The following is a 15,602-nucleotide window of genomic DNA, read 5'->3' on the forward strand; positions in this document are numbered from 1 at the left end:
GACTTTAATTCCTGTAGGCTTGTTTGAGAAATCTCGGCCTACATGATAACCACTGTTCAACTGCATGCAAATGCACAGGTGAAAGATTCCAGAAAAGGCTGAGCTACAGGTGATGTTAAACTGTTAATGCAGCATGCCTCATCTGCAGCTGAAATATGACTCTGATGCTCCAAGTTATAGGTGCTGTTTCTCACCTAGTAGGGCCACTCAAATTCAATTGCAAAACATATTTTTCTGGCCATGAGTGTGTAATTCATTGTGCCTCTGTTATAGATCTTCATGCCAGTGGTTATAAACACGTTGATTCCTCTAGAGACCCATTGGAGCTGGTAGCTGTCAAACTGCTCCTCAGGGCAAAGGATGCTTTTGCTTGCTTCTCATGAGTCTAAATCTGCAATCAATAAACCACTCTAAGCCCTTAAGTTGGATCCTATGGTGAAGTCATAGGGGCTGTGCCATTTTCGCTAACTTTGTGCAGGTCAGTGTCAACACCCGAAGATATGGTTGCCACATTTGTGGTACAACTCCTACCCCTTCAGTACCACAGGACATCTGGGATGATCTTGAGCCCATAAAACTGGACTGTTGGCAGTGTGTACTGAACACTTTTACAGATTTTCTAGGACAGCTACCTCAAAAAAAAGACTATCCTGGGAGAACCTGAACAGGTGGCAGCAAAGGGCCCCTGGCAACGATAGTCTTCTTGCATTCAGAGCCAGTCCCCATTAATCACTTTGCTATGCATATGCTGTCAACAGCTACAACAGAAAATTGGTGATCTCATGCCAGATACTTAATTGTGGTTTTAGTGTTTCACCACTTATTTGAGGGATAAATTGGTCTCCTTTTCATAGGCTTATCTTGTACACTTTGTTTCTCAAGCACCATCCTGTTTAGAAAGTTTTACTTTCATTATTCCCTCAACATTTTCAAACTGAAGACATTTTGTGATCACATCTAGAATACACCTTTGCAGTTAGAAAGGTGTGGATAGGTGGCTTGCTATCCACTTTTACCCAAGGCTACACTTTGTGTTGGCTCTAGTTCTCCTCGTACTTTTCAGCAAGCTGCTTTACTTTGGCAGCTCTTACAGTAATTTATTTTGGAGATGCCAGAAACAGCAGATGAAAGGTGCAAACATCCATTGGTGGTTGAAAGTAAGACCAATGGGCAAAGTTATAGTGGTTGCTATTATAATCTCATCATTCACTGGCAATTATCTATGTGTGGAATTTGAGATACTGCAGTTATTTCCTATTCTAAATATAGGGGGGAGATGACATTATCTAATCTACCTAGATATTTATAAATCACCGACTTCCCATGGAATGTAAGTATCTCAGATGCTGTGATGAGGGAACTGTTGACAAATATTGATTTTTTTTCTGAATTGAAGAGTAACCACTGTACATAATGAAACTCAAGTTGAAGGCATTGGAACATGTCTACAGACAATATGACTCCTCTAGCATCCATAATAAGAGCAGTGTTGCACGTTAGGAGGAACAACAACACTATCTAGATCCATTTGAAATGACACCAAATAGTGCTATTCATCTCTCAGTAATACCTAGAGCCATTATGTAGCACTTTTCATCAGTAGACCTCCAAGCACTTTAGCAAGAAGATCAGCATCATTATCCCCATTTTACAGATATGAAACTGAAGCACAGAGAGACATGAGTTGCCAAAGGTCACCTGGCAGAGTAGTGTTCAGAGCCAGGATTAGAACCCTAGTATCCTGTGTCCCAGTCCAGTGCTCTATTCACAAGGCCATACTGCCTCCCTCCCAATGCACCCAAAAACTTTATGAAAAATGTTAGATGTAGTTAAACATTTTGGGTGTTACTACATTTAACTCATCTACATCCGTTTTTCTCTTTCCATGAAACTACACTTTAGGGAAAAATGGTATAGATGAGTAAAATGAGTAATCATTATCAGAGGGGTAGCCATGTTAGTCTGGGTCTGTAAAAGCAGCAAAAAGTCCTGTGGCACCTTATAGACTAACAGACATATTGAGCATGAGCTTTCATGGGTGAATATCCATTTAGTTAAGCCCCTATACCATCAGGTAATCAGTCACAGGTGATGGAGCATATTCAGTTCACACAGGCACGTGTCGGAACTGAAAGAATACAAGGGAACATCAGAGAACTGGTGGATTGATGGAAGAATGAGTGGGAGGAAAGAGTTTGGGTTGACTGGACAAAGATGTAAGGGATGGGAAATTTGGAAATTCAGGAACATCTGCAATTTGAAAACCAGCCCCAAGATAGTGGGCATGGATTAGATGCTGCTTCAAAAATACAACTCAAGCAACCCATTACTGCTTTATTAGACTTAGTTGCCTCTTGATGTTCCTCAACACTGCACTCAATATCTTTTTCCTGATTCCGCAGCTGGTAGTATTACCTTCTTACTATGCTTGTATTCTTGGGAACTGGATTTATAGCCATAGAAATTGGACTCTGTGGTCCTCTCCACTCGTTACCTTACTAGATAATATGGAATTGTTTTAGGATACAGTGCTATTCCATTTTTTCTAAGGCCTATTCGCTCTTTCCTGAGTAGTTTCCAGCCAGGTATAACTGCAGTCCAATTTCAAGGTACTCTTCTCTGTTACTAGGCATTCTGGTGCACCTATTTTGATGTTAATCTTTTTGCATTGGCGTATGAAGATTTTATAGTTCAGGGTGTGTGACTGTTATTATTTTACCTTTCTATTATTTTCCCTGAATGTACCTCTGATCTCCATTTGTCGCTCTTCGGGTTCCAATTTAATTTCCGTCTCATCCTTTACTATCAGATACTATTATTACTTGCATCCCAGGTCTGTTTCTGACCTGAGTGTCCCTTAGCACTTGCCAGCTTTCCTGCTGCTCCTAGTTTAAATAATCCCCTATCACTTTGTTGGTTTTCTAAACCAGCTGTGTTGTCCTACTTTAGTTCAGGTATAGCCCGTCTCTTCTGTACAGACTCCCTTCCCTACCCCCCCAAAATCCCCAGTACTTTTTAAATTTAAATTCCACAATTTCATGCCATATTTTCATTCATCTATTGAAACCCTGAATGTCACCCTGTCAAACTGATCCTGAGAGTACTCCTCTTTCAAGGGTGCTTAAAATATATGGATAGGTGCCCTTCTTGGGATTTCTTTAAATCTACTAAATATATGGCACCTGTCCATATACGCTATGCACCCTTATTACTTAAATACATCCTAAGGGCAGCAAAATAATTTATGCTAACCTGCCATCAGTAGGCCAAGCAATTGAAAGTCAACTCTCCCCTTTACAACTTGCCCCCTATTTACAAATGCCTTGAGGTGAGGGTGAGGGGAGACCATCTTTGCAATGTGGTCTGAAGGCCATCAGATTCCAGCTGTTTTGAACCCAGGGGGATCAAATTCCAAAGTCATAGGACCCTATTGGAAAAGGTCTACCAGCAGCCCTCATCACACTAACAGGTCTATGGCTTGACTGGCCCTGTCAAGGTTCCTTCCCCCACTCTGAACTTTAGGGTACAGATGTGGGGACCTGTATGGACACTTCTAAGCTTAATTACTAGCTTAGATCTAGTAGCTCTGCCACCATCCAGAAATTTCAGTGTCTGGATCACTTCTTGTCCCCCACAAAACCTTCCCCTCCCTGGGCAGCCTTGAGAGGCTTTTTCACTAAGTTCCTGGTGAACACCGATCCAACTCCCTTGGATCTTAACACAAGGAGAATTTAACCATTTCCCTCCCCTTTCCCCCACCAGTTCCTGGTGAATCCAGATCCAATCCCCTTGGATCTTAAAAGAGGAAAAAATCAATCAGGTTCTTAAAAAGAAAGCTTTTAATTAAAGAAAGAAAGGTAAAAATCATCTCTGTAAAATCAGGATGGGAAAATACTTTACAGGGTACTCAGATTCATATAGCCCAGAGGAACCCCCTCTAGCCTTAGGTTCATAGTTACAGCAAGCAGAGGTAAAATCCTCTCAGCAAAAAAGGAACATTTACAAGTTAAGAAACAAAAATAAGACTAACACGCTTTGCCTGGCTACTACGTACAAGTTTGAAATGTGAGAGACTGATTCAGAAAGATTTGGAGAGCCTGGATTGACATCTGGTCCCTCTTAGTCCCAAGAGCGAACAACACCCAAAAACAAAGAGCACAAACAAAAGACTTCTCCCCACTAAGATCTGAAAGTATCTTGTCCCCTTATTGGTCCTCTGGCTAGGTGTCAGCCAGGTTTACTGAGCTTCTTAACCCTTTACAGGTAAAAGAGACATTAACCCTTAACTATCTGTTTATGACAGGCCCTGTTGATTTCAATGGTGGCAATATGGCATGGGGAGAGAGAAGATGCCATTTAGTTTCCAGGACCTCTCTTACACCTGCCTATGTCATTTGCATCAATACATACCTCAACCACCACTGGCTCCTCTATGGCACCTGGTGGGTTTATCTTGTGAGTTTTGCCACCTTTACACCCATTAGGCAAGTCAACAAACAATTTTGAGTCACTGCACCCCCCAATTATTGATATTTTTAATGATTTAGTGCTCGGTTAACCTGTATATGTGTCTATGGTAACCGTGTGGCATGGAGTGACCTCCTCAGTGTAGAAGGAATCATTAGTCTCTTCTATTGAATTAGGATTTCTCTTGGGGCTATTTGCCCTTCCATTCCAACTTGAACTCCTGTCATCATAAGACCAACTTCCTCAACTGCATGATCAACTTTCCAGTTCTGAAGTTAGCCCACTCCAGTGTCCTAATACTTGATCTCGCTAAATAATTTTCTCTCTCTGCTGCCCACCAGCACTACCAGCTTCAAAATAATGGCTAATTAGGTAGCTGAGTTTAAGAAGGGTATAGGTTTCATGATTTTTTTTTAAAAGACAGCATTTTAGCATTAAGCAAGAAAATAGATTGAATCTGCAAGTACGTATGAACGTAAAACTGTCATCCAGCTCAATGATTCAGAGAATCATCATACAATTAAAAGTTTGGCATTTGAACGTAACTGATAGTTTTTTGCCATGAGCAATGTAAGAATGCTGAGTCAGTGCTATCCCTATTTGCATTGCAAAATTCACATATTAATAATTAATACTTCTATATATTCTTCTTGCAACCCACATAGTCACTTTGAATTTCTAAGCACAGATCTGACCACCCACACATTCATCTTGAATTTTCAAGTGCACAGCACAGCTCAGCAACTATGTATTTATTTTACATTTGAAAGAACACAAATCAGTACTTTCCATAGTTCTGTGGCAGGTAGGTGCATGTTAATCCAAGCTATGTGTGCAGGATACAGGCAGATGCAATATTTCTTATGGCCATAATTTTTGAAAGTGGCTACTAATTTTGGGTGCTCAACAATGTACACCTCATGGTCTCATTTTCCAAAGGTGCTATGCAGTGAAAACTCCTTTTGATTCCAGATGAAGTTGTGAGTGCTCAGCATCTCTGAAAATCAGGCCTCAGTTGTCTCAAGTTATGTAGTCAAACAACTGAGGCACCTAAAATCTTGACATTTGACAAAATTGGCCCATATGTACCAGAGCACTTGTATGTTACATTTATTCTCTTAAAGCCCATGTACTGATAGACTGACATTAATTTTTCTTCATATGGAACATTCTCCAGAATTAAAAATCTCACTTGAAATGTACATCCAGTGTGTGCCTCTCAGAACGTTTTCTGTTTCTTCTATGGGGACTCCCAAGTGCAGAAGTCAATCTTCTGTTTTAGTACCACATGTGGTACGTGTGCAATATTAAGCCTGAGTACAAGTGGAGTTGAGAAACCTGACATATTTACTTTTATGAGGATTTAAAATGGTCATGGCTATTATTTGCTGGGTATGCCTGCTTCATAACAAACTATATACACTATATATGAGCAGCTCACAGCAATGTCATTCCCAAAACCAGAATCATATTTAACTGAAAGACTGAACCGTTTGATGCTTGTACAGATTTGTGTTCTCGTAATGCAGGTGGTAACACTGATTTGAAGAATGGGAGAATTTCACTTCATGGTGCCTGATTCTCCTTTACTGCATTGACCCTGTGTAGTCACACTTGTGCCAGTCTGGTAGCATTGTAGCACTCACTGTGCTCTGGTGTGAATAACTACCACAGAGGGTATGGCATCAGTGGAGAACTGTGCTCTATGGGCTGGATTCGCAAAAGGACTTAGGCACCTAACTGCCTATTTTGGCGTCTAAATCCCAGAGTCAGGCCCCACTGTGAGTCACAAAGCTACTGCTCAGCTGCTGTCAAACCCTGTAGGCACCTAAACTCACTCGGCACCCTCAATTTTTGCAATACAGGTTCCCTCAGGACCTGTATGTTTGCAATACAAGTTCTCTAGATGACTACGTTTCTGACTCTACGTAAGCCCCATACCAGGGCCTATGCCCTGAAACAGTTCACAAATGGGGGAATAGATAGTCCTCTACCTAACTAGCCTGTGAGACCCGATCCAGTAAGGGTGCTCAGAGTTGGTCTACCAGACTGGGTTCCTATAGAGAAACTTACCCTAAGGGGAGTGGGAGAGGAGGAGTTTGACCACCTCCCTCATAATTTTTAGCCTAGTGGTGAGGGTACTTATCTGGGATGTGGAAGACCCCTGATTCAAGTCCCCCCTCCACCTCAGGGAAAGAAAGGATTTGAACAGTGACCTGTGACCTCTCAGGTCTGGGCCCTGGCTGCTGAGCTAGGGCAGTGATTCTCAAACTTTTCTACTGGTGACCCCTTTCACATAGCAAGTCTCTGAGTGCGACCCCCCATATCAATTAAAAACACCTGTAAATATATTTAACACCATTATAAATGCTGGATTCAAAATGGAATCTGGAGTGGGGCTGACAGCTCGTGACCCCCCCATGTAATAACTTTGTGACCCACTGTGCGGTCCTGACCCCCCGTTTGAAACCCCTGGGCTAGGAGCTATTCTGACATGGGGCTCCCTTGGTCTCTCCTGTTCAAGCTGTTTTACTGTAGTTTTTTTTTTCTTTTTAAGTTATTGGAGCAGGGGGACTGGATCCTGGGTCTCCGGTGTGAGTGTTCTAACTCCCACGCTACAGAGTCTCTCATTGGTTAAAAAACACCATCACACCACCAACAAACCCCCACCAAACAGCATAGGTACCTAACGCCGAGAGACGGTTTGCATCTGAGGACCCCAAGTGGAGAGAGGTGCATCCCTGCAGCCTGGGCTGATGCACCCATCTCTGAGAGGGGGGCCGGGCTTTACACACACCTCTCAGTTTGGCATCTTCCATTAGCTAGCTTTGGCAAGGAGCCACCTATTGTGCCATTTTTTTGTGAATTCCATTCTCAGGCACTTGTCAGTCTACATGCATTGTATACGGCACCTAACCCAGGCTTTGTGAATCCCAGGGATTTTTTCCAAGCACCTAAAATTAGACGTGGCAATGCTCATCATCCCCATGCCTCCGCTTCTTTGTGAGCCTAGCCCTATCTGTATATTCTGGACAACGGAGGAGGACAGGCCCTCAGAAATATTGCCTTCTCTGTTGACCGTACTGTTTCATTTCTCTCTCCATCTTTCTTCTCTGATCCCAGAGTCTTGATGCTTTGCAGGATGCAGAGAAATCTTGCACCAGAGAATGTGCTTGAAAGATTGTCCCGTACCTCTCCTCCTCTCTTTCTGGATAGCATCTGCCTTTCACACTGTGACCTTGCTGAGTTATTAATGTGCCATGGTCTCCCAATTAAAATATCCTGTTACAAGTCAGGTGTCCCATCAGGGGTACAAAGACTGAAAGAAGGTAAAATATGGAAGAATATGTTTCACGTCAGTGGAAGTGGCAGAGGCAGGAGATGAATTGGATTCCTTTTAGATGAATCTTTTATGGATCAGCAGATTGATTCAAAGTTATTTAAAAAGCAGTTAACATTCCATTAGCAACAAACTGCGATCTGTGTCAGCAGTAAGACACTGTTCAGTCATTTATTTTAGGGCGAGATGTCTCTGCAGGGAGAAATGAAAGTATTAAATCTCTCTTGCAGGCAGATAAATACTAAGGCAAAAACAGGGAGTTTATCGTTTTTACTCTAAATGTTGGACCTGCCTGTTAAGGTCTTATTTACATATGTTGTGTTTTTTTACGTTGCTTACTCTATGCGAGTGAAAAAGCAAAGTTACCATTTTCAAGATAGTTCAGCTTTGTGATCAACTTTTTAAAAAAAATATACAGATTTGCCTGCTGCAGTGTCATTTCATTCAAGCTGGAACATTGTTGACTCAGCATTATATCCTCGGCAAACCCAGCTTGCATCCCAAAGACCTTTTTCAGAATAATACCTTCCTTTGCTGCCTTAAAAGAGAGCTCTTTGTGGACCCGTGCACGGATGTGCTCTTTCTCTGATCGCCACCCAATGAGGCAGTCTTTATCTCTTCAAATCTCCTTATTCAGGCAAAATCTACACTGAAATGGGTGGCAGTTTTGTCTCAGTAAGGTTTGCCAAATTTGGATCTGAAAATTCTTCAAGGAGTGTCCCTGTGGGTGCTCCACTTTAGGTGTCTTGGTGCCCTGTGCTTGTAATCGGAGATTTGTAGTAGCAGTGTTCCGGTTGGCCATGCACACATGGCCGCCGTCTCATGCCACCCCAAGTGGCTACTTAGCATGCACAGCCAACCATCCCTCAGTTCCTTCTCTACCTCCTTTGCTTGAGTCAGAGCGACAGCAGCACTCCCGTCTAAATTGCTTATATTCCCACTTTTATTTGTCCCTTTTTTCGGTTTTTGTCCATTCCCTGTCCTTATTTACCCACTTAAAAAAAATTTGTTAGCTTCCCCCCCCCCACCGGTGGGTCTCCACCAATGGTGACTGAACTACGGCTGTTTCTCTGTAGCCCTGAAACTCCTCTGGCATGCCTGGCTCCCCTGGCCTTAAACACTGCCTGACCTGCAGGCTATCAATTCCTGTACTGGATGGTCATGCTCAGTGCATCCACTGTCTCGGAGAAACCTACATACCACAGAGTGTCCACACTGCAAGAAATTATCTACCAGGACACTGAAAGCCAGGGACCTCCAACCAGAAGTCCTCCTGGCCAATGGTCTCCAGCAACAGCCTCAGACAACGGCTCCACCCAAAGCATGGCTAAAGACCCTGCACCTAGGAAAGCCACCAAATGTCAATCGCAGTCATCACCACAGAGATCCCCCTAAAAAGGAGCGGTCTCCTGGCGAAAAATCTGCCCTGGTACCAATGGGACCAAGAGATACTGGGAACGTCCAGTACCAAGATGTCCCAAGGAGCCAAAGCACTGACGCGGCCAGGCTCTCACTCAGGTGCACAAGCTAAAGCTAAGCTCCCTAGCTCAGCACCAACAGTGCTGAAGAATGCCTCAGCACTGGCTAGTGTAATGGTGCCACCTGCTGCATATACACAGCCTCACAGGACCTCGGCAGCAGCAGAGCATACTATGCTGCCATCCACAGCACCGAGCTTCCCGGTACCACAACCCTTCACAAGACAGGCGGACCTGGCAATCTCCTCCACGCCGAGAACACACCTCTTTGGCACCGACAGTATCCCAGTCAGATCAGGACCGACCCGAACAGGCACTCCTAGCAGATCTGCCCCTCCGTTATCTAGTGATGAGGATGAAAAGGATGATTCAGGTCTTTATACCCCTTGTCATTTCTCCCCAAAACCGGAACCCTCTCACCAACAACCAACTATGCAAGGGCAAAGCTGGCAGGCACAACCATGGATACCACCACCCGTTCTGTCACCCAGTTGGACATAGTGGGACATCTACAGAGCCCAAAATCTTAACCTCCCCAACCCACCAACATCAAACACCACCCAGTCCTCTTCATCCATGAACCCACCATCATTGGAGGCCAAGGAGGATGAGGCAGAGAGCCGGAAGAAGCTCCTGAAGGTGATACATTGCCACTCACCCATATTTCGTCCCCGGACGAAACAATTATACCACCACCTCCTACCACAGGAGATGATTTCAAGTCCTTCCAGGACTTATTCAAAAGAGTTGCAGAATCCCTGGACATCTCTTTAGCAGAGCTGTCAGAGACCCAGCACAAACTTACTGACATCTTGCAGGCATCCCCATCAGCAAAGATAGCTCTGCCCATTAACTCAGTCTTAGTGGACCCTGCAAAGATAATATGGCAGACACCTGCCACTGTCCCAACATCCTGTAAATGCTTGGACAGAAAATACTATGTACCAGCGAAAGGAGCTGAGTTCTTATTCACTCATCCAGCTCCTAATTCACTGGTCGTAGAGGAGGTGCACCGAAGGGGAAAACAACCCCAGTCAAAAACTACACCTTATGACAAGGACTGGAAAATACTTAACCTCTTTGGATGCAAATTTTACTCCTCACCTCATTGCAATTTCATATAGCAAATTATTCAGCTCTCTTAGCAAAGTACGTCTACAACTTGTTCAACAAATTGATCAACTGCCAGAGGAAACAAAGGAACAATATAAAGCCAATGCTGAAGAGGGCTCCTTAATTGCCAGAACAGCCCTGCAAACCTCCCTTGACTCTGCCGACATGGCAGCCTGATCCATAGTCTAATGGCTATGGGTCAGGCTCTCCAACCTGAAGCAGCATTTTTTGTGTCATTTCAGGTGCCAGCTTCCTTTTAACAACCTTTACCATGACGAAACCAAGTTGGCCTAGTGAAATTCTTTATAGAGTGCTTCTAACAAGTAATACTGATCTACCCAGAAAACCTTCTGGCACCCTTTCCAGGGATTATGATGTACAATACTAAGACACTTGTAAACACTAGTGGTATCACATTCCTTGATTATATACAGAGGAAAGTAGTCCCTTTTTGTTACCAAGAGCTAATTTTTATCACATCACCTCTGGACGTGGAAAACATGAAGCCGGGAAGTGTAAGGAAACTCATTATTAATATAGCAACAGTCTATCTAATCTATCATATTGTGGATGCTACCAGAATACAAATGATCTATCTGTTGCAAAAAAGTTGCCCTCAGTTCTTTCACTCTGTTAGATACTATGACAAGTAACATCAAGCAAGGCAAATGGCTGATTGTGTGTAACCCATGAGTGAATTTGAATATGTGGAAAATCTATAAACTAGTTCAGGATTCCCAGGAAGGAAATTTTAATGTTAGTACAAAATGTATTAAACTGAAACACTGTATAGAACATAGCTGTGAGGTCATCTTTACGGCCTGTGTGTGTGAATGATGGTGCTTATGCCATATGTACAGATTAGACCTGTTAGATAAACACTACATGTTTACAAAATAATCATAGAATCAGTTCCTTTATTTCTGTAATCCTGGAGTGAACTGCATTTATTTTCACCTTGGATTACCTCATCTGCACTTTGCCCACTAATCCATCTCTGCCAGGATTACATTTTCACACACTTTGAATATCTTGCAAACAGCTGTCATTTTAAAAAATATGTTTTGCTCAGGTAAAAGCAGGCCTTGAAAAAGACCAATAATCAGTCCCAAATAATGGAATTTAAATTCCAATCCCTTCCTTCCCAACATACACTTGTTTTGTTTTACTACAGTGACATATCTTTCCAAATGAGATATAGGGCAGGTTTACACACTGTGGGCAGGAGCGGTGCCAGAGTTTCTGGTGCCTTAGGCAGAATTCAGGGAGCGGCATTTTGTGCGAGCTTCCGGTTCCACTCCCACTGTGCCACCAAAGAAGGACCCTCTGCCGAAATGCCACAGGCGACAGTGGCAGTCATTGAGCTGCTCAATTGCCTGCCGCTGTTTTCCGTGGAACGTAAGCAGAAGGCCCTTCTTCGGCGGCTAGACGGGAGCGGAACCGGAAGCTCCCGTGCACCCCATGGGGAGCGCACAAAATGCCACTCCCCCGAATCCTGGCGCCCTAGGTGACCACCTAGGGTCGCCTAATGGAAGTGCCGGCCCTGACTGCGGGGTTAAGTCAACCTACGTTGCGCAACTCCAGGTAAGTGAATAATGTAGCTGGTATCAATGTACCTTAGGTCGACTTACTGCGGTGTCTACATGCGCTGAGTCAATGGGAGAAACTCTCCCGTTGTCTTACCTTATGCTTCTCGTTCCGCTGGAGTACTGGAGATGACAGGAGCGTGATTGGCGGTTGATTTAGCAGGTCTTCACTAAACCCGCTAAATCAACCCCTCCCCTGCAGTGGATTGACCGCTGCAGCATGGATCCACTGGTAAGTGGAGACAAGCCCATAGCAACATCTCTACGCCTGGCAGCTCATGAGATATTGTACCTCACAACTACAATATCTTTTTATAAATAAAAAAATATTTTAGATACATTTTAGCAGTACTAATTTCTCTTCTTCTACCTTTACATTTGAATTCACAGGGCCAGGTTCTAGTCTATGCTTATGTAACTTATGGTCTTCAGTAGAGTTACTCTTGATTTTATACTGGTATCCTGTCAGAATCAGGCCCACTGTATTTAAGACCGAGGGATTAAAAAGTAGTAATAACTATTATATAACAGTCTAAAACTTTTTCATAAGAGCATTTCTGTAAAATGTGTGGCATAAACAAAACACATTTAGCACATCCTGGTAAAAGGATTTTATTGGTGCTTTTTTGCACTTACCTACATAAGTCTTTTATAGTTTCACCAGCCCTGAATAATGATGGTCATTCCATACATGGGCAAGTAAAACACATGCAATTGCCACATCATTTTGTATTCTGTATCTAAATCACACCATTGAAAACAAGGGAATAGTTACAATTAGCAGTCTATTAAGTCTTGATAGTGCATATGAATAACGAATGCCCTTGAAGACTCGAGGTCACTTGCCAAATTGTTTCTTTCAAACAAAGATTACATGGACGTCATCTCCCATGTTATATCCAGGTGCAAAGACAATCTACACACTGCAACACCAAACTATTTCTTTAACTAATCATTTTTGACTATACATGGAAGTACAACATGACTGACAGTTCTAGTTTAATAAAGGAAATAAAATCTGAACAGCCATCCTCACTAATTTTTCATGTAGTTTTGATTTTGGAATTAGTACGGTATGTTTTGAATGGATGTGTAGAAAGTTTGCTTAACACTGTGAGGTAAGTTTTGCTTCCTGTTTACCGCTTTTCCACTTCTCCTCCCCCCCCCTTGTTTTTGTGTATAGTAATCTAACCTTGGCTTGTATAATGCAGAGAGATTTAAATTCAGTGAAATATTCCACATTTTCCAAAGCATTAGAATCGGAAAACCATTCAGGCTATGATCATATGCTGTGTGAACCACTTTAACTTTATCAGACTGCTGCAAACTCTGTGTAAGTGATTTCTCTTTAAAGAAATCAGAGGCTGACTTGTTTACTTTTGCGTGGATATAGTGCTGAGTGATTGACAGAGGACTATGTGCAAAACTGTAGTGTCTCCTATTAAAACCTTACTAAAACTGTGAAGTGCTTTAGTAAGCCCAGCATTAGCCCAAAGCCCCAAAATCTTACTTTTTTTTCCAAATCTTTTGCCCAAATTAAAGGAACTCACTGTTGTGCTATAAAGCAATTTGTATTATACATTTCATATTTAAAAACCTCCTTGTACAAATTTAATATCCTTTTGTATTTTCCACTGAAAAAAATATAATATGCATCTATTTTAACATTCATAAAAACCCAAACTTCAGGTAAACTTAAGATAAATTCTTATAATAGAAAAGCCCTTAAAACCTAATCCAAGGCACATTAATTTTATGAGTAAAGGTAAGAAACTTCAAATCCTACATCTGGTTGAGAAAGGAACATCTTAAAGCTCCAGAAAAGTGATAGTTTTCACCAGAAACACAGTAATTTTTTACTATAAGTGTGCTACCAAACAAACAATATTGAACTAACCTTGAGGGTTAGGGGCCCTTTTTCATCAGACAGACCTTTCCTCAAGACAGAAAGAAATACATTTAGTTCCCCATTGACACCATCAAAGCAGGATGGTCTTAAAATATCAAGAGATTATGTATAATTTTAAAATAAGTCTTCCTTGGGTCTTTATAAAAGATTACTTTTCCACAGATGATAAATTAAAATCAGTATAGCTTTATTTTGTTCTTAAGACCAGCGGTGCACCTTTGATAGGGGAGGATACGCCAGTGGTAATTAGCTTCAGATTTTCACGTAAAAAGTTGCGCTGTCGAACTGTGGCTGACCTCATGTAACCACTAGTAGAAACTACTTTTGCTGACGCAGTAGGTGGTGTGGTCTGTGGAAGCAGCCCATTGATCTCGTATGTCCATTGCATTGACGCTGTCTGAAAACAAAGAGGAGAGACCTGATATAAAGCAGTCATGGCCTAATACCTTGAAATATGTAATAGCTATTTAACACAATGTAATTAGAAAGCCATTTGTTGTTCTCCATGTAGGTTGCCTGAAAATCACAAAACCAGAACTGCACCCGCAGAGAAAAAAACCATCATCATGTAAAACTAGGAAGAGCAATTGATTTTATGAGCTAAGGGTAGTGCACTAAAAAAGACACACAGCCTAGCCCTCTAGGTGATCTACACGTTTCTTTTGACAGAGCTATTTCACAGCATGATGTGAATGAAAGGAATGAATGAGTTGCTAGGTTTATTTATACACTAGAATTTAATTGTGGCTCTTGTAATAAATGATATTCTAAGTTTTGGTGACTAGCTGGGTCAAGATAGTTAATACATTGAGTCCTGCTTTTGTAGTTATGTTATGGAAAGTGGAACTATGGACTCATATTGCATACTGTAGTTCAGGAATCTTTACATGAATTGGACATGACATTCTTTACCTCCTTTATGTATATTTCTATGTAGGCAGCAGTGACCCAGGCATGCATCATCTAGTTGTGTAGTATATATTTCTGTGTCCAATTGGCAGTCATCTCCAGTAGTGCTTGTGTTTATTAAGGCAGCATGGTTCTTGCTGTCATCCCATATATGTATGCTCAAACAGCATTAATCATGTGGTTAATTGCCTCTTATAGGCATTGATCATGTAGTTAGTTAATTCTTATGTGCATGTCAAAGCTTCAGTGCTCTCTTAACTCCTATACCTATCTGTGACTGTCAAGGCAGAATTATGATTGCAGTCATTTCCTGTATGTATGTGTCTGGCTAGGCAGGATCTTGCAGTCATTTCTTCAATATCTGTGCCTAAACTGCCTTAATTTTTAGAGGCATTCCCTCCCTCTGAGTCATTTTAGTACTATCCTTCCTGTCATTACATGTGTGTGTGCGCGCATACAGTAAGCATCTTTCAATTATTTCCCCTGCAACTAATTGTCAATTCATTGATCTATAGGTTCCTGTTGCCTTTTGCCCTTAAACTCAAGCCTGGATTACTACAAAATGTCTTAATTGTGAGATCTTCTGATGGGGTTGGAATAGTGTGACCAGCCTCTGCACCAGGCTAAAAGAATGGCCTGGTGCAGATGATAGTCCCCCTTTCTCTCTGCTTTGTGATCTATGGCTGCAGTAACACCTACATAGCTGCTCTGGGGGAAGGGGAGGCAGTAACCAGGGATTGTAACATGTCTCCCTCTCCCTTACTCCCCAAAAACAGAGAAAACAAGATGATATAGAATCT

The 15,602-nt window shown here is 42.2% G+C and overlaps 1 protein-coding gene across 1 annotated transcript in view; it reads right to left on the reverse strand.

Annotated features, from left to right (window-relative positions):
- Positions 1 to 12,592: 12,592 nt before the first annotated feature.
- CFAP47 (cilia and flagella associated protein 47) overlaps positions 12,593 to 15,602 on the reverse strand; it is a 681,124-nt gene continuing 678,114 nt past the window's right edge. Inside the window, 1 exon segment of the mRNA XM_030575652.1 lies at positions 12,593 to 14,290. Within this exon segment, the coding sequence (XP_030431512.1) occupies positions 14,081 to 14,290 (210 nt within the window). The 3' untranslated portion in view covers positions 12,593 to 14,080.

This window comes from Gopherus evgoodei, chromosome 1, assembly GCF_007399415.2.
Source record: "Gopherus evgoodei ecotype Sinaloan lineage chromosome 1, rGopEvg1_v1.p, whole genome shotgun sequence".
NCBI classification, from domain to species: Eukaryota; Metazoa; Chordata; order Testudines; family Testudinidae; genus Gopherus; species Gopherus evgoodei.